The 26,598-nt window shown below is 55.6% G+C and overlaps 1 protein-coding gene across 1 annotated transcript in view; it reads right to left on the bottom strand.

The window, feature by feature from the left end:
- Positions 1-470: 470 nt before the first annotated feature.
- The window catches only part of Foxk1 (forkhead box K1), a 61,251-nt gene continuing 35,123 nt past the window's right edge, over positions 471-26,598 (bottom strand). The window contains exons 2-9 of the mRNA XM_076840037.1: positions 22,260-22,445; positions 12,020-12,176; positions 11,415-11,561; positions 10,586-10,779; positions 9,351-9,517; positions 8,980-9,264; positions 7,814-8,038; positions 471-7,282 (exon numbers count right to left, since the gene is read on the bottom strand). Coding sequence (XP_076696152.1) covers positions 7,005-7,282; positions 7,814-8,038; positions 8,980-9,264; positions 9,351-9,517; positions 10,586-10,779; positions 11,415-11,561; positions 12,020-12,176; positions 22,260-22,445 — 1,639 coding nt within the window. The 3' untranslated portion in view covers positions 471-7,004. The remainder of the gene's footprint in view (positions 7,283-7,813; positions 8,039-8,979; positions 9,265-9,350; positions 9,518-10,585; positions 10,780-11,414; positions 11,562-12,019; positions 12,177-22,259; positions 22,446-26,598) is intronic.

Below are 26,598 nucleotides of genomic sequence, written 5' to 3'. Positions count from 1 at the left end.
TGGCTCTGTAATAAAAAAATACTGTATCCCATATGAAATGAAAACCCATGCCGGGCTGCTTTTGACGTGGGTCTGTTGGTTTTTCTGATTCCAGCGCCTGCTCCTGCCCATGGAGCTGGTGTGTGGATGCCATCCTGGGTGGGACCTTCACCCACTGGCATGGGACACAGCCCAAGCTCAAGAACCAGAATCCCCACTTGACAGGATACCACTGCTTTTTAAAGCACTGATTATTAAACATACTGTGAAAATACTTCAGACAGCCACTGTAAAAAAAAAAAAACCAAAAAAAAAACACCACACACACATACACACACACGCACGCACACACACACACGCACACACACACATACACACTCCCCGAACAACACCCACCCCCCAAATTATTTTTACAGGAGAATTATCATTCAGGTAAGAAAAATCAATTTCAGTATTGGCTTTAACCCATCCTAGCACACACCGAGCAGCCAGCCCTCAGGGACGCAGCAAAGCCTAAGGAAAGACCTGGAACAGCTCCTGCCTCTTCTTTCCTCTCTGCCACCTTTTCCTGAAGCAGGAATCAAGCTATGTTAAGTTAAGGTATAACGAGGAATCCAAAATGCCTCCCTCCAAGGGAAGTCAGGAAGGGAAGGAAGGGCAAACAAAATATTTGATTTTAAATCTCTATTTTTATTAAAAAAAAAAAAAAAAAAAAAAAAAGGTCTGGCCCAGCTAAGCCAGAAATTCAGAAGCCACAGACACAGTTTGAATCCACACAGGCCAGAGTGGTTCACACAGGGGGGAAAACCTACTTCAGAGTCACGGGGCTCATCTGGGCTCAGCCAACCTATCTGGGAGTTTGGGGACAGTGCTAGATGCTGAAGCCCACAAGTGCTTTTACTGCAGGGAGAGAAGCCCTGGGGGATTGCGCATGATGCCGGGACCTGTCCTCATTCAGGCAGCCACACGTCCTCTGGGCCAGCCTCCTGCACGCTGCTCACTGTGTCTTGCGGATCTGATGAATCAAACGGGCAAACCATTCCAGAAACAAGATCCCAGATACAGAATCTAATCCAGGACTCTTCTAATTCTCTGCTGACTCTCTCATGGGAAGTGGGCAAGAAGAGAAGGAGCCCTCTCCAGTGTCCTCAGCAGCCTACAGGTGACTGAAACCAGGAAGCAGCTTAAAGATGCTGCTGGCTTGTGGGGCCTGCGAACCCAGGGGTCCTCTATGGCCAGTGACTGGCTGCTTAACCCCAGTACCTAAGAGGATCTGCTGCTGCTCACGGCCCCAGGGGCTTTCTTTCCACCTGTGTCTAGAAGGAGGAGCAGATGCTGAGAATGAATAAAATCCTGTGCCTGGGTCTTTGCCCAGAGAGAATGGAGGATGCCTAAAATAAAAAGCAATTGTTCTCTTAACTGTTTTCTAGAACACTCTGCAGCCCCAACCAGCCGTTAGGGAAAGTAAAAGAAGCAAAAAATTCCCCGTGGCTCACTAATTGAGAGAAGGATCTTCATTTCAGCACTGCCCCAAAATGCAACAGAAGCACCCAGCTGGGTGACAGGTGGGGGCTCCTGAGGAAAGCTCAGTCCTGTCCTGAGAACCTCTGCCTGGGCCCGAGGGCATACCGTTTCAAGGAAGGACACTTCTCAGGGCAGGTCTAACCACTGGCAGAGGTGGCCACAGGCACAGGAAGGCTCACCAGTAGATGCTGCTGACTGCTCCCTCCGGCTCACGCTTCTCTCTTGTGCCCTCAGCCTTGCCCCCTAGAACCTCCGCACCACCTATAGGGGAACAGCACTGGCTCTCCTGCCCACGGGGGACCTCTGGTGATGGGCATCTGATTGGCCTCACCTCTGGGGCAGCACTGCCCTGGCTACTGCACCAGACCACCTACGTGTGGTTCTGGAATGCTCCTTCCAACAGCTGAGCTGAGACCTGGAAAGGGGAGCATGGATTTTTTTTTTTTAACATAAGTATAAAATTATATTCCTTAAACAAAGTCATTGAAATGGGCCTGCTTTCTGTTTCAGGTTAGAGGAAATGCCCACGGGAATATCACAAAATCCTATGCTGCAAAGCTGCTGCCACTTCAGGGGGTGCGGGCAGGTAAGCAGAGCTGCTCCAAACGGGACCGTCCTTTCTACAATTGTAACATCTGAAATTCAAACCCAGACCATGGGAAAGGGTCTCCTATTGAGGAACGTGGGCCAGCTCACTAGCCTGCAGGGCTGCAGTACTGCCGGGACACCCTGCTGGCTCTGATGCCAGCCCCTCCCTCCAGCTGCTTACACAGTAGCTTTGGGTACTGAGAGAAAATGCGGGGAGCAGATTTCTTGCACCAGACCTGAGCAAGGACAGTGAGCGTATGCATGACCAGGACCAGGTCTTGAGCCTTCCAAAAACCCTAGCGCGACAACAAGGCATGCAGAAAGCAACTTGTATGACAAAAGGGAGTCGCAAAGGACAGAAGCACAACGGGAAGTGGGCAGGCGGAGATGGGCACGAGACCTCTGCTCCAGTCTGTAACCTGCCCTCACCTCAAAGAGCCCACATACACACTGGGGAGCCTCCAAAGCCAAGTCCCAGCTGAAGACCAGTCCTGTCTTCATAGCAGCAATTGGAACAATTTAAATTGTTCTTATTAAATAATATTGCTTCTAGGCAGAGGTATCTGAAGGAGCCCTGAGACGAGGCCGTGGGCAAACACATTTCCATCCTAAGCCAAGACCAGGAAGGTCGGCCGGGCTCTGCTCTCTGTGCTCAGCGGAGTGGCCCACAATAGCAAAGGCTCCTGTTCGGCACATGGGGACTTTTCTTTTTCTTTTTTTTTAATAGTACAGTCTTACAAATGCTTTTCATATTTATCTATATTTACCACGGAGCAAGCCACTGGGCACTGAGGCGCACTCTCAGAGGGTGAGGGAGCGCCCAGGACAGGGGAAAAGTCCCTAGAGAGGGTCCCGTCCCTTGGACCAGATGAAGTCACTTAGGTGCAAAGGGGAATTTGAGGCTTTTGAAGAAGAGCAGAGAGCTCCCTTCCACCAGCTGCATTTGTTTCTGTGCTGTAAGAGCTTGGGGAATCCTTTCTTCCTGTCCTCCTCCTGCATTCAACTAAGCTCTTGTCTCTTCAAGTGAGGTCTGTTCTCCATGAAGGACTCTGACTCCGAAGTCAGAGAATGGCACATGCAGAGCTCTGGCTGGGATGTGCAGCTCTGGGCACCAGCCACACCTGGGTCTCTGGTTACTGGCTCCAGGACAAGTTCTGGTAGGGACCAGGTATGCCACCAGTGTAGAGATTTCTGTCTACAGAGAGGAACCCTGGTACTAGAAACTCCTAGCCCACCTGGAATGTCCCAGGGTGGCTCTTCATTTCAGAGGAAATAATGAGCATTAGCTAAAATGATCCCAGGATCTCAAGCCACCCTTTCTCCAGGCCTGGGGAGGAGAGCAAAGAGGCCCAGGAGTGGATCCCGAGATTGGTTACCCACCTGGAGACAGAGGTGGCCTAGAGGGGTGAGAGGGTCTCTGTCCCTGCCATGATGAAGCTCTACCTGATCTTTACTTCCCAACTTGGAAAACACTGAAGCATGAGACCTAGGTCCATGACACATCCATCCAGCAACGCCCACGTCTACTCCCACCCTTTCCATTTGACTTGGGTCTAAATAACAAAAATAGAAAATAGAAACCCAGAAACCCCAAATAGAACAAACTAGGCCTTGGGTGGGAAACCACGGGTTCTCCACCTGCCTGGGCCTACTCCCCACCCCTTGTCTTCCCGGCCTGGTCTCAAGGACGATGAGTCTCCTTCTTGAGTTTCTCAGAGACAGTGGGTTAGTCCCCTGTTCGACACAAGGGACAGCCAACACCCTAAGTGCATGGAAGGAAAGTGCCACTAATTGCCGCTTGACACATGAGAGACGAACAGAGGGATGCAAACTGAGGTCCCAACAGCCAGACGAGCTGTTAGGATAGCTTCTGACTCCCAGCACCACGCCAGCTTGCTTGGGAGGGCTGGCCGTCTTCACACATTCTTGCATCTGAGTCTGGTGACGTACTGAATAGGGAGCGGCTGGCCAGGCATCGGGGTCTTTGGAAGCTCCAGTCAGAGCAGGGCAAGGCAGGAGGGAGCCTCCCCAGGCCATCGCCTGGACCTTGGACCTCGTGCCTCCACCCTGGGTCATGCCAGAGCCTAGAGCCTGGCATGACCCAGAGCAGGTCCTCTTGCTCCACACCTACAGTGACACCTAAAAGGCCCGAGCCCGATGGTAGAGGTTCTCCTGGCCCCTGGGTGAACTCTGGCTTCCAGGACAGGCTCAGCTGCGAGGCCTGCTTGGTGGCTCTGGAGCATATGCAGAGCTCTGGCTGGGATGTGCAGCTCTGGTCACCAGCTACGCCTGGGTCTCTGGTTACTGGCTCCAGGACAAGTTCTGGCAGGAGCCAGGTATGCCACCTGGTGGATGACCAAAACTCTTCCAACACCGTTTATCAACCCAGCGTGATATTCTAGCCTCCCCACCCTCTCCCTGCGCAGAGTCTGCACTGATCCCAAGGGTACTTCTCTGTCCCTTTAATCGAGAGACCCTCCACGAGCAGGACTCTGGGAATGGGTCCCTGCCCTCCCTGCCCCCTCTGTCCCTCACCTGGGCAGTGTTCACAGTGACACATTCACAGTGACACAGTACAGAAGACAGGGATCAGAATGTCTCAGAAGCTAGAAGAGCAAACAAGTTGGAGCCAGAGTCAGGAGACCTGAAATGCAGGGACCTACAGTTCTGGGCAGCCACCACCCAAGCACCTCCTGTGGCTGTCACTACAGTCCAGAATCAAACAGAATCCCCCACAGAGGTGACCATGTGCAGCCAGGGAAGGGAAAGAAGCATCTGATGACCTTAACATCCCTTGTCACAGGTCCTCACCTAGGACTCTCCCTATTCCTGCTTCCCTACCCACGCACACACCAGGCACGCGGGAAGGCCCAGGAAGGAGAAGGAGGAGCCGCTGCGCGCGGAGGGTGCTACGGCAGAAGGGGCCGCCCTCACCCTGCCCGTCTCCGGGAACTTCACCAAGGCCAAGGTATAGACTTCAAAGAGCTTATTTCCCAGTTAAGGTTTAGTGCCATAGAAACCCCTGGTCTGAGGGGCTAAAATAATGACAGCGACAGGTTTTCCCTGCAGGCAGAAGGAAGAGGGCAGGGCCAGGGCTTACCCCTTAACTCCTAGTGACGCACATGAATGTCCTCCTGGCCAAGCAGAGACCCGACTAGTGGGTGAGGGGACATGCAGCAGCAGCAGGAGAGAGCATCCCTCCCGCCCACCAGCTCTGGCCGTGGTCAGTCTCCCTGCCCTACCTCCAAGTCACCTGGGAAATTGTCCCCTCCATTTAGAGGTGGCATGTGCCCTGCCACTCTCTGCTGTCCAGGGACTGGATGTCCCTGGGTCTTTTCCTCAAGGGCATGGCAGAGGAAGCTGCTCCGCTGGCGAGAGGCTGTGAGGCCAAAGGCAGGTGCTGCCCTGGAGCGCTGCTGTTTCCAGCCGTGGCCACTCACGAGGACCAGCGAGAGCGCCTGGCCACTGCAAGGCCAACTTACGCAGATGCGCGAATGCTTCCTCCGAGGGTCCCCTGGGGTGGCTGAAGGGCTCCAATCTCATCCCCTCACTGGGCCAAATGGTCCATGGCTCCTCAGCTCCGGCTTAGCTCCTGCTTCTGTGACGTGGCTCAAAGCACTGCTGGTCGTATGGACATGCAGAGGGACATCCCTAGGTGCCCTGAAACCCCTTGACCAACTGCAGGGAGCATTCTGTCCTTTGGCTCTCACCTCGTTGAAATCAAAACCAGCAGAGGTGGCGTGGGCCTGCCTGCCAACTGCTGCTTGGTGAGGAGTTTCCTTTCCGCTAAGTGACCAGAGTCCCCGAGCTTCTGACAGAACCGGTTCCAATTTCAAACAGTGGATGGATTTGGGGGAGGTCAGGAAACTGGAATGTGGTGGGAAAGGCAGTGTGAGCAGATGTGTCCCAGTGGATCCCCAGTCCGGGGACAGAGCTGTGGGAACCCTGGGGTTTACCCTGGTCTTCTGGTGATACACATGAACGTCCTCCTCGCCAAGCAGGCAACTGACTTCTGCCTGGAGCCCTGTTTCCTGGGCGTGCGGCTCAACATGTGTCCAGGGCTGGCTGGAGACTGCAGCTGCTGACTTCAGACTGACCTTTCACCCAAAGCATCTTGACACCAGGCGGCAGCCACGGATCCTTCTTGAAGTTATCAGACAGGGCTGAAGCCAGGAGAGCACCGGCCCAGTGCTGCTAAACTGTCTCAGGCAGAAACCCAAGGTACACAAGCCCTCTCGTGTGTGCCTGAATTGGTGATAAGCCTGAATTCCGTGTTTAAACAACAAGAAATACTTGGGGTCCAAAGCCAAACCAGACCCACCCACCCCCATCTAATTAATGCCACATTTTCTATGTCATTTTGGAAAAGACACCATAAAACAGTACGTGAGTGGCAGTTCCTGCCTTTCTCTTGCCTATTCCCCATCTATGACAAACAGGAATCGGTCCCATTCCCGTCCCCCCAGAAGGCCTTGGCTGGCACCTTGCTGAGTTCCTATCGGGTCCTCCAGGCAAAGGCTGCTGCCCCAGCAAAGGCCCCGAGGCCGGCGTCCTCCTCCGGGTGGGTGGGCGGTCTTGACAGGTTCCTGAGGTGCTGGGCCAGACCTTCTCCCCATGCCTTGACCAAAGGGCCCGGAGAGGCAGCGGTGCAGGGAGCGGGAAATAAACACACGAGATCCCCAGGACCATGCGATCAGTTGTCGGAACTGGTTTATGTGTTTTTGTTTCACACCGTGGGAGGGCAGAAGGCAAAGTGGGAAGGATGGGTGTTCCAGGCGTGGTGGCCACCGCTCAGGTGGCAGTGCTTCAGGCAGCCCTGGGGCCCCTCTCCTGGGTCCTCGAGTGCAGCCGTCGGCACTGTGGGGCCTGCTCAGGTTCCTGTGGCATTCCTGCTCCACCTTGTACATGTGACTTCACTCTCCGGTGCCTGGGCCCTGGGGGCCGGCGGCTGCCATCACCCCAGCCTGTGTGGTCGCTGTCCCACTGGGTTCCTCCACCCGGGACCTTTTGACCTCAGGTTCCCCACTGGAGGAGGCTGAGGTGGCATTGGAGGTTGCTGGGGTCGGGGTGGCACTGGCCGCCATGACTGCTGCTGCTGGCTCCTCGGGGCCCACCTCACACACCCGGGTGACCACCACTGGCGTGGATGAACTTGCTTGGGCTGCAAGGAGCTGCAGGGGGCTGGTGAGGGCTGGGGTGGAGGAAGGAGAGGTTACCTGGGAGTCTATGGAGGACCAACACACATTCTCCTTGGTCACCTAGACAGGGCTTGGTCACCTAGACAGGGACCCGGCTCCCAGCTCTGGCTTCTCCCAGGGCAGTGCCCAGCTTTCCCCTTTTTCTCTACCTGCCCGAGGCACACTTCCTTCTGACTCCCTCCAGCCTGCCAGGAGCCCACCTCAGGCTCTCCTGCTGCTGCATCTGTCTGATCCCTAGAGCCGGGCCCAGGGTTCCTCCCCCACCTCCGTCACACAACACCACTTGCCTGGGACCACCCACTTAGACCTGAGCCCACTCCAACCAGGGCCCCACCCCATGTTCCTCCTCTGACCTCCTGTCTCTCCACAGTTCAGTGTGGCCTGCACGGCACGGGGACATCTGGTTTCCCCTACTGAGCTGCACCGTCACAGTGATGGGACTGGAAAAGCTCTGGTGTGCTCACTGACTGTGGGCAGGACCCCGCTGCTCAGGACTCGGGCTTGGAGAAGGGGCCGGGCCTCACCGTAAGCGCTGCCAGCCAGACTGTTTGTGGGGACAGCATGCTTTCCATTCTGAGTGACAGCCCGAACTGGGAGATGGTGCTGCCCGATGGTCACTGGTGTGGCTGGCTGCAGGATGGTGACTGTGTGTCCAGGAACCCCAGGGGCCATCTGACTGGCCACCGTCTGGATGACGCGGCTGGCTGCAGGGATCGTGGCAAATGCAATGGTGGGTTTCTCCTCCAAGCCTGTGGGGCACGAAACGAATCAGAAGCACCCTCGGCAGGGCCTGGGATGCAGCCTAGCATGTGTGGACTGTGAGTTCAATCCCTGGCACCACACGAAACACAACAGAAATAACTGCATTTGGCCAATGAGGCCATCAAAGGCCACAAATGCCTCAGCAATGGACTTGCAAATGGAGGTGGGAGGAGGGAGCGGCCCTGGGAGACACTGCTTCTCAAATGAAAATCCCACAGAAGAAACGTGTTTCCAAAAACAACAACAACAAAAAAAGACAATTAATAGGATTTTGAAAAAGTGTACCTTAAACTTGAGCCAACCCAAATCCCAAATTTAATCCGCAAAACAGAAAGTATTATTTGGAACAAAATGGTCTTGTTTTAGCACCATGGCTTAGTCTTTACCAAGAGACAGTTTGTATGACGATGTATTAAAATAAAAAATGGCCACCAAGACTGAGTGGACCGTGATCACACAACACCACCTGCTTAACTGGGAAGTTCCCCTGAGAGGTGCTCTTCAGCACAGAGGCACTGGCCGGCCCACCCTGGAGGTACCCTGGGATCTGGACTTCTTTTAGGAACTTATAGCATGACTTGTCCCTCCCAATAACTTCTAAAGACTCCTCACCAGCGTGCTAGAGGTCACCTCCCCAGGCTTATTCTTATTCCTTCTCCTTGAGAAAATGTTAAATTAGTTCCAACTAAACTCAGTGTCACTTTGAGGAGAAACAAAATTCAAGGCCACAACCACGTGCCACAGGCTGCACCCTCAGCCAGGTGAGGGGGCACCTGGGGATAGTCAGCTGATGCCTTAGAGGACGCAGTAGCAGGAGCTGCCCTCCCTGAGCCTCCGCCCGACAGGCCAGCTCTGAGGCCCGTGGCCCAGGCCCGGGCAGCAGCGTCTGCAACCAGCACAGCTGAGATGTAGCAGCGGCTCCCATTACCTCTGGCTTCGCCGCCCAGGTCCAGCACGGCCGCGCCCGTCGTGTCATGGGAGCCCCCTGCTGAGCCCTGGCTGGCGAGGATGTAGCCATTGGCTGAGCTGGCGGAGGTGGTGACCACCCTGACCATGGTGACGGTGGGGGCTTGCTGCACGACGTGGATCGCATGGCCCGAGGGCTGCTGTGAGGTCACTATGGAAGCTGGCATGTAGGCAACGGGCTTGGCCACTAAGTTGGACGGTCGGGGAGGCACAGCCATGATCACTGGCTGCGCGCTGACAGGGGAGCCTGCAGGGAGCAGAGGGAGAGAGGACGTGACCCTGCTGGCCCTGTTCAGGGCTGCCATGCCAGGAAAGGACAAGACCGGGCCTCACCGGGTGCACTTTGGGAACACCGATATTCAGGAACAGAGGCCGACTTGGACCCCAGGTCAGGGTCGTGTGGAATGGGGGAGCCCTCCCGAGATAGGCACTCTGGAGTCTGCAGGCCACTGGAACGAGGGGACATCAACCCAGGGTGAGTGGGTGAAGCCGGAGCACTCCTGAAAAAGGAAAAAGAGAAAGGACCAGGGTGGTAAGTGACATGTCATAGAACCACTAGGACCTGGAAGGTGCCACACACCACAGCATCCCTCCACTCCCCACTTCAGGCTTCCGAGGCACCTCTCTGTCCCTGAGGCATGTCCAACTCTGTCACCTGGTGATATAGCCCTAGCTCCACTCAGTGGGGGTTGAGTGGGGGGGGCTCCCTTAACCAGGGGCATGGCGTTGCCTATGGCTCCCAGCAGTGCCACAGTCAACAGCATTTGTTTCCTGAAAGGTACCAGAATCCTTAAGAGTGGCTTGGCTTCAGTGTCAAAGGACATAGCTCCCGTTGGATGGCTGGCACAACCAATTTGCCTGAGAACCACATCTGTAGGCCCCAGACCAGAAACGGGAGCCTGGGGCCCGGGGCGGCCTGTCACAGAATCGAGTCTGAAACAGAAGCCTGCGTGGAGCACCTGAGGCTGATGCTCATCTTGGAAGTCCTCCATCCCCTGCCCAGCCCGGAGCCACTCATCCGACAGGTAAGCGTGGGAACAGCTGCCAGCCCATCAAGGGGCAGTCTGCTTCTCCAGACTGAGCATGGCCAGGAACAAGTTGGGCAGGAAAGGCCTTCACCTTCCAGGCAGGTGGCCAGGCAGGTGCCAGCGACCAGCAAGAAGGTCCGCCTGACAGCCTGTCAGTCACAGTACCCACTCGATTAACAGCGGAATTGCTTTTGAGCTCACCAGCCTCATTCTCATCTGCTCCTTCCAAGGTCTGGACCACGGAGGAGGGGAGCAGCTGGCTGTGCTTGGGATCCCTCAATTCCCTGGCAGAAAGCTCGGGTTCACAGGCACTGACAGGTACCTGTCTTCAGTGCGTCGCACACTTCCACTTCTAAGAGCTAACACATTCGAGGAGCAGTCAACAATCTACTGATAAATGGAGTGATGAGTCTAGAAGTTCAGTGGTCCTGAGACTGTCTCAAGAAAAGGTGGAGTTTTGTGGTGTCTAGAACAATCTGTGACCCTCTACACCTGGAGAAGTCAGCTTTCCTAAGAGCTCAAGGACAGCAGGGGGCTTACCGTGAGGACAGAGGCCCGAAGGGGGTGCGGAAGCAGGAGACACCCCTCTGTCTCCGTTTTCGGAACGCCTGTTCCACAAGCTTGGCTTCTGAGGCAGGGTCTATTCGCCAGAAGGAGCCCTTCCCAGGTTCCTCCTGGGAGCGCGGGACTTTGATAAAGTAACGGTTCAGAGAGAGGTTGTGCCGGATAGAATTCTGCAGGGAAGCAGGGACAGTCACTGGTCACTAGCATGTCAAGAGCACAGATCCCGCTGCCCCGAATCTGCATGTAACGGAGCTGCAGGACCAGAGGTGACAGGAATGGATGGCCTGCCCTATGGCTGCCTGGTGACTGTGCCTCATGGAGGACCTCCAAGGGTCCAGGGCAGCTTTTCCTATCCAAATTCCACTCAGGTAAAACCCATCACTGTTCTTTGCAGGAAAAGCAAAACAAAGAGACAAGCCACATGCAGGAGCATGTCTGCCACCCAGACCTGAGTGGGCCTCGGGGTTCAGACCTGGTCTTGAGCAGAGCAGCAGATGGGAAATAGCAACTAGGGAAACACAAAGGCAGGACACGGGTCGGTTATGCCTGCTCCAGAGCCCGACCTCCACGAGCGAGACTACAACCAGCACATGACATGACGTGCACAGTGTCCTTCCAAGACGACACAGGACCCCCCGTGGGGTAAGCATAAGAGCACAAAGGTGTGGAGAAAGTAACGAGATGCCGGCTGAACAGCGGTGGCGCTGCACATGGATGTCCCCGAGGCTGCCATGCGGCATCCCGGAGGGCACCTGTGAATGGCCCACCCAAGGCCACGGGCTGGGTCCTCGGCCCCCTGCCTCACCTGCCAGCCCTTGTCGGCCGTCCTGTAGTAAGGGTAATGCTTGGTGATGTGGGCGTAGATGCCACTTAGTGTCAGCTGCCGGTCCTGGGCGGAGGAGATGGCCTGTACAATGAGCTGAGCGTACGAGTAGGGCGGCTTCGACTCATCCTGTGAGCAGACCACGGGGTTACCTGGAGAAGGGCAGGGTCCACCCGCCGTGTCTCCTGCTCCTCATCAAGCCACCCCAGCCGGCGCTACACTCAGCCACTTGTGCCCCATGGGAGGAGAAATTAGGTTTTTATCCTGATTTAGGTTTGAAGTTTCTTACCTGCTCAACATATCAAGTCAGTTATCAGATGGAAAGAACCAAGACACAACATTATAAGAAAAAAAATATGTCATTCTTCTCAACGTCATTGTCATTCAAACTCTGAAATCATTTTGTCAGTAGGAGACGGGATAGGGAGGAGCAGGGTGCACGAACCCAAGTTACCACCAGTGGCCAAGTGCATCATGGGGCAGTGCCTCCCGTGCAACCATGTGCTACACCCTAGAGTGCCTGGCTTGTGTCACTCAGGAGCCTCTATCGCCCATTCCCGGCCACTCTGCACATATGAGGCTCAGACCTTGGGGCTGTCCCCGCCAGATGTGTCTGCCTGCTGCTCTGAGGCGGCCTTCGCTGCAAACTCTGCGGCTAGCTGCAAGTCCGAGGTCACATTCTGGACGAACCGGTAGCCAGAGGACCCAGCTCCACGTGGACTGGCTGGGCAGGAGTTGGGGACACTGAAGGGAGGAAAGGACACACTGTGAGTTCACAACCCAGGGAAGGAGGAATCTGGGCAGGACAGGGTTTCAGGACCACCCTGGATGGGGTGATAGAACTCACTCTTCTCCTGGAAGTCCCATTACACCACACAATGCTCTCCAACATAATGAAGCAGAGAGCCACGCAGTGTTGAAGACAGGACCCTGGAGGGGCAATCCTGTCTTACCCCAGCAGAAAGCTCTGCCCCAAGACCAAGCTACCTCAAGTCCCTAGCCTGCAGACAGGTCCAGCCTTGCCCAGCAGGGCCCAAGGCACAGCCTCAGGCCCAGGCAGGAGGAAGACTGAGCTCATGTCTGTGGGAGCCACGGGCTTGTGCTAAGGTGTCCACAAGATGGCACCCCAAGAAAAGGCTCGGGGTTGAGAGTGCCAGCTATACATGCAAATAGGGGGACCAACCTGTGTGGGAGGTGCCAGGGCCTGGGAAGCGGGACAGTCAGACATCACTTTCCTATGCACATAAATGCACCACAGCAAAACTCCACACGCATACGACCCCAAGAATGGGGTCCTAATTAGCATAAGTCACGTAAGTATAACTTCACGTAAGTATAGCATGTCAAAATACATGCTACCGTCACGTGTGCCTAAAGAGAACCAAAAATAAATAGATCAAGCTTGCACACAAACAATAATATGGAATGTGTTAACAGTGGGGTATTCATAATATCCAAAAGATGAAAATAACTTAAATGTCCATTAACAGTGAATCGATAATAAAATGTGGTCTGCCCATCGGAAAAAAAACAAAACAGGGAGCACCAAGGGTGGCTGAAGCAGGGCACACTAGTTCTCCCAGGCCAGCCCAGCTCAGCCTGGTCTCCTGCACCCTGCGGCCCCCTTCCTCCTGGGTGGGAGCAACAACCCTCAGCTAGATGTGACACCATGGGCGTGGGCTGTGCAGGGCCTGAGCAGCCCTGTCCTCCACGTGTGTCACGACGACACCACGGTCCGGCTCCCTGGACCCGCAGTGGCCTGTGCTGCTCTCAGGGCTGTGCTGTGGCCGCCTCCCCTGGTTGACTGGGGCAGGCTCTGCCGATCACACCACGTCAACATTTGGATTCTGAAAACAAATTCTTTTCCAAACCTTTGAGAGAAAACTAACTGAATATGGCAAGTGGGTGTAGCAGCCCAGATCAGAAGTGTTCCTGGTCCTCGTCCTGCTCACTTGGGGCCCTGCCTCACTGACCCAGCAACACGGGCAGACCTGTGATGCTACCTCACCCAGGGCCTGTGACGGGCAGGAGGGGATGCACCTCCAATGCCCTTCAGGCACCAGAGCCCTCTCCAGGGACCTGCCCTGTGCTTGGCTCCCTTGTCCTAGAAGCTGCCAGAATGTCCCCTCCCCAGCTATCCAAACAAATGTCACCACTCATTCCAGACATTGCCTCTGGGGGCACCCTCCTGCACACTGGAGCCCCTCAGGCCTCAGGCGGGCTGCCCATGGGTCACCTGTCTTGGCTGGAAGCCACCCCACATACCAGGGGCTCAAGAAATGCTTGCTGGATGAAGGAAGGACGGATGGAGAAACGCCCACACTGACCCGGGAGAACTCGATTCTGGTCATCACCTCTGCATAATGAGCCAAGCAGAATTCTGAGGTCTCTAATTGGAGAATTCTTACTCTCTGTCCACCTGTGTCACCAAATTTGTCTCTACAGGCCAACTCTGTGCATGTAGAGACTCTTCTCAGATGGTGTGTCCCGCCCTCCAGTCCCTGGCAACGAAGTAGTTTAAGGCCTTGGTCACACGGAGATCGACCACCATAAATGAGCTTGTGAGAGGGAGGAACCGAAAATAAAGCCTTTCCTGAATTCAACTCTGAACCTGAACTCCTAAACCCAGCACGCAGGTGAGGCAAGGACTTCGCCAGAAACGGTGTCCAAGACCAGGATTTCTTCACGATTCCACCAGAGGCGGCACAGGGTGGGCCCAAGGGGACTGCGACGTGGTGGTGCTGGGCGGCTGCTGGGGACTTCCTGGACGCTCCCTGGGACTGGAGCACATGAGACCAAGAGGTGCTACCCAGAAGCACACCTGCTTTGGGAGGCCCCACTGCGGTTCCAGGGATGTTTCCTGAGCGATGGTGGAAAGGGCACCCCACACCCACAAGGCGAAGCTAGAAGCGTCGAGGTTGATGGAGGTGACCCACGGCCTTGGCCAAGGTCGGCTCAAAACGAGAATGGCAAGGGGGTCTCCTGGCTGCTGTGTCTGCTTGGTGCCGCAAGCCCTCCTAGGAGTGGCCGCGTCCAGCTGCCACGACACCCAGCAGTTTCTCCTTAGTGCCTGGTAGGGGATGGGTGAGGTGTCTGCTCAGGCTTTCCTGCCTTCCAAGTGGCTCCTGTCTCAATGCGTCCATTCAGCCGCCCTCCCCAGAGGGTTGTGCCTGGAACCGCCACCCGACACAAGGGCCACACCCAGGGGGAGGCGAAGAGATGCCACAGGGCCTGGAAAAACCCAGGGCTGGGCAACTGGACTTGAGGAGGGGCTGGAACACAAGGCCCCAGCTGAGGGGGCTTTGGAGCTTGGGAACGGGCTGCTGGCCTAGGGGCTGCCAGGGAGGATGACCAGGATGTACAGGTCCACACCAAGAGTCCCGTCTTGCTCCACAAAAAAACTCGGACAGCAATTGAAGGGAAAAAAAAATCTGAACAAGCTCTTGAGGGGCCGATGGTCTCAGCTCTGCCTGGATGCCAGGCGTCATTCCAGGGAAGACAGATGCGCTGTGCCCTGGGGAGGAGTCCAGGGACATGCCTACCGCCCCCACTGCCTGGAGGAGGGAGTCTATGTTCTGCATGGGGTGAAGGAGCTGGGCTGAGCAGGACCCAGCCCAAACCACCGTGTGGAACAAATGCCCATCGTCCTTGCTTCCAAAGCAGCCGGAGCTAGAGGACAGGCTCCGGGCAGCCGCAGCTCACCCTCTTCCCTTTTATGGAAAACAATTCCTAAGTCACATTTCCGCTTCAGGCAGGGAAGATCGGAGGCCCTGAGCGTGCTCCCCAGGGCTGGCCTGGCCTGGCAACAGCCTGTGCTGGCCAGGACACCCCATGCTGGCCCCATGACAGCCAGGGCCACACCCTGGAGCCAGGTCTGGAAGCTGCTCTGGTGGCCGCCCAAGGCATGCCTGGCAATACCACACTTCTGCATCCAGGGCACTGGACAGGCTATCGGCCGGATGGCCCTCAGTCTCACTGCAGTAAGAATTAAGTGGAGGAAAAGAAGTCTGACAGACAGATGGCCAGATACCCCTGGGCAGCCTGCCGAAGCCAGGATAGGTCTTCTCCAGGCACAGAGCTGCTGACCTCCAGAAGGCCCCTGACAACTGGCTCTGCCGGAGAGCGCAAATGGGACCCCGAGAGGGCCAGGGACCCTCACCACTGTCCCCCAGTGCTGGTCCCTGAAGTCAAAGCGCAGACCTAGGACTGCCTGGGGCCGGAGCGCAGCTGTGCAGAACCAGAGATAGCTACAGTGTGAGAAGTCCATGGGCCCCTGGCGATCCTTGGACCCCAAAACCCAGGGGAGACAAGGATCAAGTTCATGCCCTAAATGTCTGCTGGGCTGGGGGAGGCTGCAGGAAGCTCTGTGTCCTCTGCCCCTGAGGCAGCCCCTGCAGCACCCTTGGGAGGCTCCCTGAGGGAGGAGGCCGGTCTCACCAGCAGAGCCCACTTAAGGCCCGGTCCAAGTCCTGGTCCCCATAACTTTGTTCCTGAGCCTAAAGGCTACCAAGGTGCACGTGTCTTCAGACAAGCTTCCACCAGACAGGGGACACGCAGAACAGAACAAGGAGGAGGGGACACAGGCGAGACCGCCACATGCCAGGGAGAAGACAAAATGTCAGAACAAGACACGGCGAGTCTCCTCAGGGGAGAGATGCCGTAGGCAGGAGCTGGCAAGGATGGCATGAAAAGCATATCCTAGAAGAAAAGCTCCTAAAAATCAAACAAACAAACAAAAACCAACAAAGGGGGCAGGAGAGGGAGAGTGGAGAAGGTCCTGTGAACCAGAACAAGAGCCAAGAGGGGACAGAGGCAAGGAATGGAGGGGACCTGGGGATGCCCCTGGGTACAGAGGACAAGAAGGTGGAGCATGGCCTTACAGACCCTAAGATGATGTCCTGGAGTCTAGGAAGCACGTCCTCAGCCTGAAAGGACCCCACTGCATGTCTGGCCAGGGGATGGAAAGAACCCCCCAACCCCAGGCGGGGGAAAGCAACCCGAACCAGCAGCATCCAGCTTTTCTTACCGTCAACACTCAAAGCCAGAAAAAGGCTTTAAATTCCGAGGGAGAGAAGTTTCCAACCTAGATTTCTCTACCCAGTAAAACCATCCAAACAGGGGAATGAAAAATAACAATCATTTCCAGGCAGGGAAGATTTTTTTTTTTTAAAATGTCCCTCTCCTGGACCCTTTCCCAGGAAGTGAATGAAGGATGTTTCCCAATAAACAAAGGAGCAAATCAGGAAAGAGGAAGTCACCCCTTGAGTCAGGGAATACCAGTCGGTGGGAATTCCCCAGAATGACAGAGAAGATGATCCTACGGTCAGGGGCCCCAGACCCAGGTCCCGATTAGAGGACGCAGGAAGGCCTCAAAGTGAGACTCATGAACACCCAGCAGAGCGCACAGGAAGTGCCACACTAGGTACACAGAGGACCAGCCAAACACAAAAGCGGAATTATGAACTCCAAGGAGGGGGAAACAAGGCGAAAGAACAGGAAGGAAATGGCTGGGCATGATGATGACAACACAGCTGTAGTAAAGAAATGTCGATTCTAGTGGAACCAAAGAGTAATGCAGCTTTACTGGGAGGCTGGGGTGGGGAGGGACGGCGACATCCTTGATCTTCACATAGGAAGTCCAGTGTGACACCTAACGCTAAAAACCCCAGGGACAACCACATAAGTCTGTGGCTCAGAGGCACACAGGCAGAGCCCAGAAGATGAGTCAAAAGGGACAGGAATAATCTCTGGGGGGTGTCCTGGGGAGGGTTTCATTTTTTAAAATGTCCACATTATATAATGTACATGTAGTGCTTCTAAATCTTAAAAAAATAAAAAAAAAGAAAAAAAGAAAAATATAGTGAAAGAACATTTTCAGAGAAAAAAATTGTTTAGACCTATCTTTAAGAATGCCCGTGATTCCTTAAGATAAGTGAATGAAATGCCATAAAATCCTGAGACGCTACCATAGAGGACTGACTAGTCTCTGGAATGCCTTTTGCCCCCGTGAAAAACACCAGCTATGCCCCAGCTGTTAGCTATTCTCAGACAGGCTTAAGACCCAGACCCGCACACATGCTCAGGCTAAGGATCAGTCCCAGATTCTGTGACTCTGGACAGGGGTGGGCCTCCCAGGCTTCCAGCAGCCCTGTGCCCTACAGAGGCTTCTGCTTCCCAGGAGTGCAAAATTTGGGACAGGCTTCCACTGCGCAGCATGTGCCCCCACAAAAGCACACAGCAGGCCTACCACACAAAGGCCAGACATGGCCCCTGAAAGGCTCCTGCGGTGATCACAGGAGAACTGGGGACGTCCCCACTACCCCTACTCAATTATTCCAGCAGTTAAGAGCCAAAAATACCTCTGCAAAGGAGGGAAAAATAAAAGAAACACAGAAGAGAGGGTCCCAACCTCTCAGTGTGGAGGAACCCACTTTATTTTCCTCATGTTTTTAGAAGGGGAAGGGGACAAGACGGGCTGGGGCTGGCGAGGCCTGCAGGTACAGGCAGGAAACAGGAAGCTGGAGCCTCATGATCTACAAGTGCCAAGGCTCCCAGGCCAGCCAGCCTGGGTCCCTGCTGTGACCACCCAATGTTTGTACGCATTGTTCTTAAGGCCAACACTGGACATGCAGGAGGCGCTGCAGCTAGAAACTGGAGCAGGACGAGTCATCTTGAAGGAAGGACCCACGGTTACCAGAAAAACAGAGTCCTGGAGTCTCCTTCTCCACAGGCCCCTATCCCAGACCTGCAGTGGACACCTGAGACCTGGGATGGCACCCAGCCCCATGGGAACCTTGCTGTACCCCCTCCACAAGTGTGGGAAATGTTCCTCTTTTCACCTAAAGGAAGCACCCAATAGCCTGTCTTGGGCCTGCCCCATTTGCAGACAACTCTGGCACTGGGACCTGCCTGGAGCCCAGCGCACCCAACTGTGGTGCCCTGGCTGAGTGGGTGGGTGGCACACTGCCCGACAGAGGTACGGGCCCCAGGTTGGCACTCCTCAGAATGATGATGTGCAGTTTAAAATTTATGAACTGTTCACTTCTGGAATTTTCCACTGAGTATTTTCAGAATGAACCTGACTTCATTGGGTAACCGAAACCAAGGAAAGTGAAAGCAAGGATGGGGAACCACCGGGCTAACGTCCCTAAGACCCAGACGCAAAGGTCCCCACCACAGAACAGCACCCGGCAGGTCAGGTCAGGGTGACACACCTGGTGGCAGGGCACAGGTTGGGCACAAGCACCATGATTTAAGGGGTCCAGACTCAAAGCCACTTTTTATGTTATGTAATAAAACCTCCCCAGCAAGGCCCACACTGGGGCAATCCAGAGAGGCCCGGCAGAAGCAGTTTGTAGAACCTGCCCTCTCCCCTCTCCCACCCCCACTTCCTTTGTCTCTTCATCCCCCATCCACCGCCTTTCCTCTTGTGTAAACCCAGAGGTTTTCTTAAAGCTCTGAGGGCCATGGCTTAGACTGTTTTTATAAGGCCTGGAAAATGATTAACCCATTCGCTCTTTCCTAAAAACACTTCTTTACAAGAAAAAGAAAAGTCAGTGTGCTGCTAAAAGTCGCAGAGTTTATTTCGAAGAGAACTCATTCATTTTCTGGGTGCAGTCCTTCTGGGCAGGACAAACCCCCAAACCACTCCAGCACACACAACCACAGGTAGCACAGCCCACCTAGAACAGGGAGCCCGCCGGTCGCGCGGCACCGCCAGGCCTGGGGCGGGGCCTGGGGCGGGGCCTGGGCGGAGCCTGGGCCGGACCGGGGGCGGAGCCTGGGCGCGGTCGCGCCGGGCCGCTGCTCAACTCGGGAAGGATCCCGCAGGCCGCGGCCACCGGGGACCAGTTGAAGCCGCCGAGCTCTCGGGCCAGCTGCGCCAGGGAGGAGCCGGCTCTGGAGGTCCTCCAGCGCAGCAACGCTGCAGCCAATGGGGAAGCGCGAGGCGAAGGCGCACCAAATTAGGAAAGTGCTGGAGTGGCGGCCCCGCCCCGCCCCGCGGGACCTGGCGGGAGAGCGCGGGCAGGGCATGTTTGTAAACACGCCGGCTCCGCCCCCCAAAGAAATTCAAACTGAAAAGCGCCCCGGCAAGCCAACCCCAAGGCCTGAGGTTTCTGAACTCTCAAGTGAATTCCAAAGCGCTAAGATAAACGGGTGTCAACAAAGGTCTTCTTGAAACCCTAAAGGTCCAGACACAGAGCAGAACCCAAGTCCCTAGTCTCACCAGGCGCCCAGGAATCCAGTCCCACACACCTGGTGGGAACCCTGGGGGCAGGGACAGGGGCCACTGACCCTTCCAGCTCCAACAGGAAGAGCAGGTTACACACAAACCCAGAGCTGCTTCGACCTGGGACTCCAGGTCAGAAGCCAACCAGAGCTTCCCTATGCCCATCACCACAGGCTCCAGAGAGACCGACTCCACACCTGAGTCTTCTCTCAACCTTCACTAGCTGGTGGCTATTTTTATTTGGGAAATAATTTTAGTTAAGTCTGCTATGTAAAAACCCAAACATTTCTCTTTCTGAAACAGCTTCTGTTCAGCTGGATTATAAACTGATGACTAATAGCCCACCCCAGTCCCAGGAGGAGGGGTGAGCCCACCCCTCAGGGGTCTCTAAGTGGCCGCATGGTCTGGCTTCCTGTGGACCGGGAAGGCCTTTGCTGCCTGCAGAATGCAATAAACACAGGCAGAATCAGCAGGTCTGAGCACCTGGAGGCAGGAGGCATGGTCTTGGCTTCCACTCCACCAGCTGATTTAAGGTGATATTGGATCAAGATTTAATTCCACGTGTGGTTCCCAACAGTTCTGTTGAGATGCACGTCAACACCACACACTTTGCCCACTGAGTGTACAATACAGTGGTTTCAGGGAGTGACCATGCCACTATCTGATTCCTGAACATGGTCCCATCCCACCCGTGGTGGACACCCCTCCCTTCACCCTGACCAGGCATCCACTGGCCCACGTCCTGCCTCTGCCCATGGCCTGTCCTGACCTCTTCAACCAGTAAGAGTACCTCAGGTCTCTGCTTGGCCATGAAATTGCCTATTGTAGGGACAGGTCACACGTCTGCAGTGTCTACACTTTGGGGTCATCTTGAATAGTGCTGCTGTGAACACAAGCTGAGTCACTGCATGGACGTTGACAGTGCAGTACTGAGTCACCTTTTTGAGAACTGCCAAACTGTCTCCACAGAGGCTGCCTGGGGTCTCAAGCTATAATTTTTTACCCGCATGGGAACTACACACACAAGTGAATGTGACAGCATGGTCACGACACTTGACAGCGAGCCCTGGGCTGACTGTCGGGACTGCACACAAGCCAGGTGTCTGAAGGGACAAAGGTGGTCAACACAGAGTTCAGGGGCTGGAACAGGACCACTCCAGAAATCTGAAATGGGGTTAAGAAAACACCAATCTCTCGTGAAACTCCAAGGACTAAGTCCTAATGCACAAGCATCGAACGTCCTTGTGTCAGGCAATTGTCACTTACCATCACCGACACCCCAGAGAACTATTAGGGCTGGCTTTACAGATGGGGACATGCCTGAAGGTGCACAACCACTGACTGCATGGCTGGGACCACACTCAGATCCCAGACTTGAACTCTGTGGTGGCCGCCTCCAGGGCCACCCCAAAGAGACTACCCCTTGCTGACTCTGGAAACAGGACAACTCCCATCAACTCCAACACAAGTGACTGGCCTCTGAAAATTATTCCAAGGTAGAAACTCAGAAAGAATCAGGCGCCCATGGTGGAGTAACTGCTGGGGAATCCTGCCCCCAGCGACTGCAGACAGAGAACAACGTGGGGTTCTTGCACAGGCCTCGAGAGGGCGGGGTGCAGCCCAGAGGGACTGCCGAGTGAGGCTGGCCGGCAGGACGGGGGTGCCCGGTCTGGGGGTTGGCACTGGCTGTCTCTGCAGAGTGGGTTTCGGCATGTGGTTCACAGCATCCCAAGAGCAACAACACCCCGTCACACCACTTCCAAACAATACCGGACACTGCCAACGCCCCCGAGGGGCCACCTCTGCTGCCAATGCAGAGCAGAGGAAGCTGCAGGGCTGGCGGGAACCATGGCCACCGCACCCCACTGCACATGCGCCGCACCTTCAGGTCCACTCCTGCGCAGCTGCGAGGGGAAACCGCTGCATTTAAGGAGGCTGGTGATGGCACACCAAGACCTTTTAAAACTTACTAATCCTGGCCCTCGAGACCACATCTTTGTAGCGTCCTGAAGGAGGGGACAGGAGCACATGGAAGGGCCTGGGCTGGGTGCGAAGGCTGAAGGCTGTCCCCAGAGCACTTGTGTGACTGAGGTGGGGCAACAATGGGAGCTCATATACACGGGTGCTCCAGAACCTGTCCCCAGGGCTTTACCTCTGTATCACATAATCTAACAATTAGTTAATTTCAATCACTTCACAAAAAATTTCCACGAATGCAGTTTAGAAAAACAAAATTCCTCAACTCCTGGTAAGCAAATATTACTTTAGAATGTTTTCAAAGTGATATTGGCCAAACTGCATTGCCATATTGTGTGTGTGTACAGATATGTACCAACAAACCCCATCGTGATGTAGAATTAATGCACCAAAAACAAATGTGGAAAGAAAAATGTTTTTAGTGAAAGAAAACAAAAACGTTTTCAATGTTGCTTTGTCTCCCTGCGCTTGCCCCCACAGAGCCTGGCAAGGCAGCGTCAGTCAAGCTGGATGACAGGCGAGCTGGCAGAGACCTCTCCTTGCAGGAGCGCTGACACAGACCCCACCAAGTAGTCACCCGGCCCGCTGCCCACGCCGTATTGGCAAGGAGTTCCACGTACCTGATGGTGCCGGTCGGGGAAGGGATGGGGCTGACCAGGCTTCGGAGATCCGGCTCCGGAATGTGGATCTTCAGCGGGGAGATCTGAGGGTAGAGTGGCCGGAGGGGAGATGCTGGCGCCTCCTCTTTATGGTACAGAGAAGTGAACTGGATCTTAATGGCTGTGCTGGGGAATCGGAACGTGCACCTGCAACAGGAGGAGAGCAGTGGATCAGGCTCAGGGCTCAGGAAGGAAGCCCTGTCCCAAAGGGGCCAGTCTCGGTCATTGCTGGCCATAGTCTGCAGCCCTCATGCACGCTGCAGTCTACTCTGTGCCTAGGGTGACACACTCATGCTTTCCTTAGGACACTTTGGAATATAAATGCGGGCTCATGCTGACATCAGCTCTGTGCGTGAACACAAGAGAGAAACCCCACACACCACGATGCCACCGCTCTTGGGGCTTCCACACAGGCCCAGCCCCTTTACATCCACCAGCAGCTGCCCAGGTGGGGTTCCTTCCCTACCACATGTGGAAAATAACTCAAAGGACGTGATGACATTTTGTAGAGGTTTTATGGATATGATTCCCTGGGGCCACTGGGACGTATAGAACAAGTGTCTTGGGACGGAATAAGAAGTTCACCCTGTGCACACTTGGACTCTCTAGGAGTGAGACTCAGGGGCCCGGAGTTCACAGGGGCTCCAGCTGTCTCACCACCAGCTCTGGGTGGGAACCTGTGGCCCTGGTTTTCCTATAGGACATGGCCACGTGCAAACAAATCCAATCCTGGAGCCCAGGGAGGTGCTCCCAACACCAAAGACCACGCCCGCCCGTGTGCTCAGGTAAATGCGTGAGTGACAATGCAAAGTTCACAGAACTCCTGCTTATCAAAGTCTGGGCACTGTTTACCCAGCACACCTTCTGATTTCTGAACTGAGAAGTTACTAACCAACAACCTGCTGACTGGCATGCCAGTTTAAAAAAAAAAAATAAGGCAGACTGGCCATGCGGGGACCGGCTATGCTGGTCCCTGGGACAACTCTCTAGAAGAGGGTCTTTGTTGAAAAGTGGATGGGAGGTGGGAAGCTGAGTATCACCCATCCTGCCTCCAGCACTTCACAGGAGCACCCCACCATGACAACTGTGAGACCACGGGTGGGGAGATACCTGCCACCCCAGTGCGGCTCCCAGTCTGCTCCTGATCCTGGATTTTACTCCAGAGCAACAGGGAATCTGCCCCAAATCCCACGCAGATGCAGACCTGGGCAGGCGCCCTTCCATCCAATATTCTCCTGCTCTTAGCAGACAGTGTTCTAAAAACAAGACTTCAGAGAATGGCGCTCTAGGAGCCCACCCTGCCCAGGGCCCTGCAGAGGAGGAGATGACGCGGCCCCTCGTGCTCCCCACACCTTCCCCGGGAGGCCGCCTTCCCACACCAACAGGTGATGGGAACTTCAAACACCAGGCCAGGCTGGACTGGCTCTGGCCAGGGGAACTGGAGAGGGGGCATCACCAGCAGCTGACTTCCCAGGGGTGCTGGGCAACAGGCCACCATGCTGATGTTCCCACATATAAAGCCCAAGGAAGGGGCTGCAGCTGCTGTCTGGGGTGAGAAGCATGCCGGGAAACACTGCCTGGGAGCCTGGTGCTAAGGACGGGAAGGCTCTGCCTGCAGGCAGTCTGCGGCTCCATCTGCTCCCAAGTCCAACCTGAGGCACTTGATGTCATTTCCACTTTTGTTAGATTCCCCAGAGTGGCTTCCTCCATCAGCACTTGGGCAGAAGGGACCACCAGCCTTTGTTCTCAGATGCCTCTGAAGCCTATGGGCTCACTATCCAGAGGCCCAACAGTGTTGGCTCTGGGGAGCCAACATCTGCTCACAGCCAAGTCTGAGGACAGACTAGGTGTCCCCAAGTGCAGAAGGAAAAGACGCTGAAGTCAGGGGTCTGGCTGGGCCCCTGCCGATGAGCTGAGCAGATGAAGATGCGGCCCTCTGCGAATGACGGTGTGAATGAGCAAACTCTGTCGTGTGTGCCGGTGACTTACTGATGCCAAGCGGAAAGGCATGAGGACATCGGACGGTTCCCATAGACCCTGACTGTGTGTCTCCTTCTTGCATTCCATCCACTGTGGCAAAGCTGCCAAACCAACCATGGTCCCCATGTGTCAGCAGGTCACAGTCCCATGCTTGAAGGTCCCTGCACTAACCAGGGACCCCAGGAACATGGAGGCCAACTAGAAGGAGGATGTGGCTTCTGGCCCACGCTAAGGTCAGGGGCAGATAGGAATCTGTGAGAATGCAGCTTGCGGGTAAAGACCAGAGAGGGTCACGTCCCCAGAGGGGCTCTGGGCCGGGGGATCTGATTTCCAGGCCCCTCCCTCCACTTCCGGCCTTGAGTCTTGCTGGGCAGGAACCAGGGACAGATGCTAGAAGTGGGGTGCGCTGCTGGCGCAGAGCTGGCTATAGATGACTGCGACAGAACCTGTCCTGTCCTGTTTTTGTTTTGCTTTGCTTTTTAACCAACAGAACTAGAGGGTCTGGGGAGAGAGACCACCTCTAAGCACAGTTCCAGTTCAAAAGCTAAGGTTGTACCCAGCATGCACACAGACTTAGCTCTTAGTAATGTGAGCTTTTCCAGGCCTGGGATGTTGGCAGGACACTAGTGGCCAAACCTCAGGCCGCCTGGAGCTGCTGGGTGCAGGACGACCCTTGTGGGGACCATGGCAGTGTTCCAGTGGAGCCAACAGCAGGCCTGTTCATGACATGGGCAGTCACAGGTACTTCAAATTCAGCTCCTGACTCACTCTTCCAAGACTGTCAGGGAGGGCAGTGACCTGGAGGGGCAGGAGGAGGGGCACAGGGCACGCTCCCCACCAAGTGCCCTCTGCTCCCTGCGGTCGCCCTGCTATTCCCAGAGGTGTTCTCACGGGTTCAGGGCCCGAGGCGAGTGCGGATGAGCTGCTTTGCAACTGAAGTCTCTTCTGGAAGGTGTCACAATCTTGCCTAGCCACATGGCTCCTGTCCTTCCCTGCTGGGGTCAGCCCACCCACTGAGGAAGGTTCTCACAAAGCAGGTGTCCCCGGGGGCCAGGGAGAGCGCCTCTTAAAACATCCTGATTGTCCTCAAGGCTGGGAGCAGAGCGTGGCCAGCACGCGGGCCCCGTGGGGGAACACCAGTGCTCAGCACTTGGCTGAAAACCTCCGCCCTGGATGACTGAGGGGCGGGTGGGGAGGCAGGTGGATCCCGTCCAAGGGTTCTGACAAGAGGCCTGGCCCTGAAGCTGCTGCCAGCCTGTCTGCTCCAGCCGTGGCCCCTTGCCCATCCACTGGCGGCCAGCGGCTCCTGGACAGTGGGCAGACTGGAGCCGCCTTGGTGGGAGAAGACACTGCTGTTGCATTCTGCGTGGGAGCTGTGGTCGGTCCTCGTCGCAGCTCGACCACTGGGCCTCAGTGACATCGGGCAGGTCGCTTCACTCTGGTCCTGGGAGTTGTCAGGAAAGTAAGAGGCACCCACCTCGCTCTCACTGATATAAGCAGAAACAGCTCACTTCATTTTAGACACAAAGAAGTAACAAGATGGCAGAGTGGAAGCTCCCGGGGAAGGTGTTAATAGCACCAAGTGCCCCCTCCCCGGCTCCTCTTCCTCCCAGTGGAGAGGTGCTGGCTCTCTGTGGAAGCCTGGGCTGGGACTTGGACACAGGCAGCCGCAGGACACGAGGCTCTGTAGAGAAAACAGGACTGACACACTCTGCAGGACCATGAGTCCCCACAGGCCCCCAGGAGCCAAGGCTCATGACAGACTCGAATAAACCTCATGGAAAAGACAAGGAAATAAAGCAAACCTCGGCGGCTCCGCCCAGGAGGCAGAGCACGAAAATCAGTCATTCCAGGAGGCAGCCTCGAAGAATCCCACGCCTGGGAGAAGGGCCCACCCACAGAGCTGTGGCTGGGGGGACAAATGTCCCCATGTCCTTCCACTGCAGAGGGCTGGTCACCTCAAGTCTGGCTTGCAAGCACCATGTTTAAGGCAGGGGCACCCCCCCACCTCGCTGTGGCCTGGAGGGAGCACTGGGCACTCGCTGAAGGCAGGCCGTGTTCCCGCACTGGGTGACCCTTCCCCTGCGGCACCCGAGAGCAGACCCCAGAGACGGGATCTGTGCCTGAACCGTGCCCAGGGCATACGCAAGGGCAGTGTGCAGAGCTAAGGTTCCGCCTGGCCTGAGCTGTCCAGCAAGAGGACAGACTGACAGTGGGAGAAAGGGGCTCCAAGTCTCGCTCAGGTGGCAGCCACCGGCGACACTACTGAGCCAGACTACAACTAGGAGCAGGTGGGGCTCCTGCCGTCCCACCCAGGCCC

This window comes from Callospermophilus lateralis, chromosome 19, assembly GCF_048772815.1.
Source record: "Callospermophilus lateralis isolate mCalLat2 chromosome 19, mCalLat2.hap1, whole genome shotgun sequence".
Classification (NCBI taxonomy): domain Eukaryota; kingdom Metazoa; phylum Chordata; class Mammalia; order Rodentia; family Sciuridae; genus Callospermophilus; species Callospermophilus lateralis.
Note: the sequence above shows the minus strand (reverse complement) of the source record. Positions and strands in the feature narration are given on the sequence as shown.